We start from the raw sequence: 4,396 nt of genomic DNA, 5'->3' as shown, positions 1-4,396 counted from the left end.
ACCCAATTTCACACATCACACTTCTACCAACGCCAAGTCGCAAAGTACTGAGATGATTTTGTATAGATATGAAATAGAAATAAAAAGCACACAGCAGTAGGGTTGCAAGATGGACAAACAGTAGCTAAGCTAAGGGAAGGGGGTATAAACGTGGATGGAGCAACAGTTCTAGAATCTACACAAAGCTCTGTACATGCATTAGGTGTGACAAGGGTGGTCATGTCGTTCCAGACACTACTCATCCAGTCTCACTACTACACGGTAAGCAGAGGTTCCAAGAGCAGCTTGGTAAATCTGTGGCTAGATGTGCACATTTACCAAGATTTACAGATTTACCAAGCTGCTTTTGGAACCTCTGCTTACCTTGTAGTAATGAGACTGGATATAACAATGAGTAGTGCCTGGAAGAACTTCGCTCTCACTACTACAAGGTAAGCAGAGGTTCCAAAAGCAGCTTGGTAAATCAGCCAGTGGCTAGATGTGCACATTTACCAAACATTCCAGATGTATTGAGCTGCATTGGAACCTCTGCTTACCTTGTAGTAGTGAGCCTGGATAGAACAATTAGTGGCTGAAGGAAATGATCATCATTGTTACACCTAATGCATGTACGGTGCTTTATGGATCTTTAATACTAAAACTGCTAAGTTTATCCCCCAAGGTGGTATTGGATTCCCTACTGGATGTTCCTATTTATTGCTATACAATAAGATGTTAAACTAAGTGTCACCCCTTCATTGGTGTTACTTGAAGAAGGGGTGACGGAGACACTCCGCAGCTGTGAGGCGCTTTGACGGTTCATACTGCAGACAGCCTTCCATCAGATTGAAAAGTTTCTTTTCTTCCTTACTGTCACGGACCATGTATTGCTGCAAGAAGGGGAACATGTCACTATGTTAATGGCACAAACGTACACGTTAACACAACTGTATTGTATGTATAGCTACATCATGTGACACCCGTATAGCTCAGTAATATGTTAAGACAACTTGATTAAATATATTGTAAGCTCTTACGGGCAATTGTCTCTCTACCGTTTTGACGTCTACATTTAATTTTGTCTAGATCCCTACTTTACATATGCTGTTTTCCACACTGTTCAAAAATAAAGATTTCATATCGCCCCAAATCACAGAAATAAAGCATCTTTATTTTCCCAGATGTTCCATTACTGAATGGACAGGGGATCTTATAACAGCCCATCCCAGCGATCAGGAATAAGTAACGTGACTACCTTGCAATCACTTTACTTCCTGCTTTTCCCCATAGCTGCGCTACTGCACATGCCGACGTCTGTCGGCACATATACAAGTAGACAGCAGTGGGGAAGATCCTTTGATTCCTATAGGCTAATGCCATCTTCAAATGCCAGCCAGGACCTACGCTAGACGTTCCAGAGCTTGGTCAATCCGGCTGCCTCTGCTGGTGGAAATGGAGGAACCGCCGATATTTGCCGCAGTCTCTCCAACTGACATCATAATATTTGCAGGTACAGTATTTGGGGGATATCCTGCAAATACTGTATACTTTAAGAAATATTTCCCAAATAAATAAAAGGATAGGTTTTAGCAATATCACATACAGCCCAGCTCACTCCTACAGATGTGTCCTAATACAACTAGCCTCAATACACCATGTTACGCGAGAAGCGAATGAGCCTCCAGATTAAGTGTGACGGAACTAGCGCTGGGCGTCTTTTCCCCCAAAGATACATACATCAGTGTAGCAATGCGATGCGGAGTAGGATGCACCAGGAGACTGTGCTGATTAATTTGATATGTAACTCTTGAATATCTGTGTGCTCCCGAGTCTGTACATGAAGCACAATGGAACTTGGCAAGGGAAAAAGCAGCAGCTGCTGCACTGTAGCATTCATATACAGATTCAGACTCAGTCACACACAGATACTGTATACTAGTGTTACATATCAAATTAATCAGCAAGGTCTCCTGGTGCATCCTAGTCACACCACATTACAACTAAGACGCATTTTCTGGTAAAAAGACATGAGAAAAAAAACGTTCTGTGCTAACAGACACGCATGGGACTGGCGCAGAGAGGGGCTGTTTGAAGAGACTGCAGCAATAATGTATGAGGAGACATTTGTATGTTCTGCCCCCACCTCCCCGAAATATACACTGATATGATCTTTCCTGTCCTTACCTTCAAAGGCTTACGGATTCCCTGCACATGGAGTCTTGTGAAGACATCGCAATCTACGCGGCCAGACCGGAAGTAATTCTGTTTGCTGTAAAGAAAAGGACCTTTGACTAAATGTCACAGCGCACATGGCACCTGAAAATATAAAATGTGTCACTGCCTCTCACCTCGTGTTATGAATCATGGATGAAGGTATTGGGCCCAGAATTTGCTCCATTACAGCCAGATGCTCAATGTCACTATCTACAGTTGTCTGCAGGTGACAAAGACTTGTGTAAGACATACATGTAAGAAAAATAAGATTTTACTTACCGATAAATCTATTTCTCGGAGTCCGTAGTGGATGCTGGGGTTCCTGAAAGGACCATGGGGGGGGGGGGGGGGGGGGGGGGAGGGGGGGGGGATAGCGGCTCCGCAGGAGACAGGGCACAAAAAGTAAAGCTTTTCCGATCAGGTGGTGTGCACTGGCTCCTCCCCCTATGACCCTCCTCCAGACTCCAGTTAGGTACTGTGCCCGGACGAGCGTACACAATAAGGGAGGATTTTGAATCCCGGGTAAGACTCATACCAGCCACACCAATCACACCGTACAACTTGTGATCTAAACCCAGTTAACAGTATGATAACAGCGGAGCCTCTGAAAGATGGCTTCCTTTAACAATAACCCGAATTAGTTAACAATAACTATGTACAACTTATGCAGATAATCCGCACTTGGGATGGGCGCCCAGCATCCACTACGGACTCCGAGAAATAGATTTATCGGTAAGTAAAATCTTATTTTCTCTATCGTCCTAGTGGATGCTGGGGTTCCTGAAAGGACCATGGGGATTATACCAAAGCTCCCAAACGGGCGGGAGAGTGCGGATGACTCTGCAGCACCGAATGAGAGAACTCCAGGTCCTCCTTAGCCAGAGTATCAAATTTGTAAAATTTTACAAACGTGTTCTCCCCTGACCACGTAGCTGCTCGGCAAAGTTGTAATGCCGAGACCCCTCGGGCAGCCGCCCAAGATGAGCCCACCTTCCTTGTGGAGTGGGCCTTTACAGATTTAGGCTGTGGCAAGCCTGCCACAGAATGTGCAAGTTGGATTGTGCTACAGATCCAACGAGCAATCGTCTGCTTAGACGCAGGAGCACCCATCTTGTTGGGTGCATACAATATAAACAACGAGTCAGATTTTCTGACTCCAGCTGTCCTTGCAATATATATTTTTAATGCTCTGACAACGTCCAGTAACTTGGAGTCCTCCAAGTCACTTGTAGCCGCAGGCACTACAATAGGCTGGTTCAGATGAAATGCTGACACCACCTTAGGGAGAAAATGCGGACGAGTTCGCAGTTCTGCCCTGTCCGAATGGAAAATCAGATATGGGCTTTTGTAAGATAAAGCTGCCAATTCTGACACTCTCCTGGCAGAAGCCAGGGCTAGAAGCATGGTCACTTTCCATGTGAGATATTTCAAATCCACCTTTTTTAGTGGTTCAAACCAATGAGATTTTAGGAAGTCCAAAACCACATTTAGATCCCACGGTGCCACTGGAGGCACCACAGGAGGCTGTATATGCAGCACTCCCTTAACAAAGGTCTGGACTTCAGGGACTGAAGCCAATTCTTTTTGAAAGAAAATCGACAGGGCCGAAATTTGAACCTTAATAGATCCCAATTTGAGACCCATTGACAATCCTGATTGCAGGAAATGTAGGAATCGACCCAGTTGAAATTCCTCCGTCGGAGCACTCCGATCTTCGCACCACGCAACATATTTTCGCCAAATTCGGTGATAATGTTGCACGGTTACTTCCTTCCTTGCTTTAATCAAAGTAGGAATGACTTCTTCCGGCAAGCCTCTTTCCTTTAGGATCCGGCGTTCAACCGCCATGCCGTCAAACGCAGCCGCGGTAAGTCTTGAAACAGACAGGGACCCTGCTGAAGCAAGTCCCTCCTTAGAGGTAGAGGCCACGGATCTTCCGTGATCATCTCTTGAAGTTCCGGGTACCAAGTCCTCCTTGGCCAATCCGGAACCACTAGTATCGTTCTTACGCCTCTTTGCCGTATAATTCTCAATACTTTTGGTATGAGAGGCAGAGGAGGAAACACATACACCGACTGGTACACCCAAGGCGTTACCAGCGCGTCCACAGCTATTGCCTGCGGATCTCTTGACCTGGCGCAATACCTGTCCAGTTTTTTGTTGAGGCGAGACGCCATCATGTCCACCATTGGTCTTTCCCAAC

General features: G+C 45.6%; 1 protein-coding gene across 1 annotated transcript; it reads right to left on the bottom strand.

Moving 5' to 3' along the window:
• Positions 1-367: 367 nt before the first annotated feature.
• LOC134980272 (dual specificity protein kinase CLK2-like) lies at positions 368-2,417 on the bottom strand. The gene is made up of 3 exons (XM_063947017.1): positions 2,328-2,417; positions 2,164-2,248; positions 368-869 (listed from the first exon to the last, which is right to left on the bottom strand). The coding sequence occupies exons 1-3, from the start codon at positions 2,375-2,377 to the stop codon at positions 744-746; spliced, it is 261 nt and encodes an 86-aa protein (XP_063803087.1). The 5' UTR covers positions 2,378-2,417; the 3' UTR covers positions 368-743.
• Between the last annotated feature and the right edge of the window lie 1,979 nt (positions 2,418-4,396).

Source organism: Pseudophryne corroboree, chromosome 12 (genome assembly GCF_028390025.1).
Source record: "Pseudophryne corroboree isolate aPseCor3 chromosome 12, aPseCor3.hap2, whole genome shotgun sequence".
In the NCBI taxonomy this organism is placed as follows: Eukaryota; Metazoa; Chordata; class Amphibia; order Anura; family Myobatrachidae; genus Pseudophryne; species Pseudophryne corroboree.
The sequence above is the reverse complement of the archived record's forward strand: the minus strand, read 5'-3'. Positions and strand labels throughout refer to the sequence as shown.

Excerpts from the sequence above, each read along its gene's own strand:
- LOC134980272 (XM_063947017.1), bottom strand. The coding sequence starts at position 2,377 with ATGGAGCAAATTCTGGGCCCAATACCTTCATCCATGATTCATAACACG. Across the intron at positions 2,249-2,327 it reads TCCATGATTCATAACACGAG|CAAACAGAATTACTTCCGGT; the intron begins GTGAGAGGCAGT and ends TTTTCTTTACAG. Across the intron at positions 870-2,163 it reads GAATCCGTAAGCCTTTGAAG|CAATACATGGTCCGTGACAG; the intron begins GTAAGGACAGGA and ends CCCTTCTTGCAG.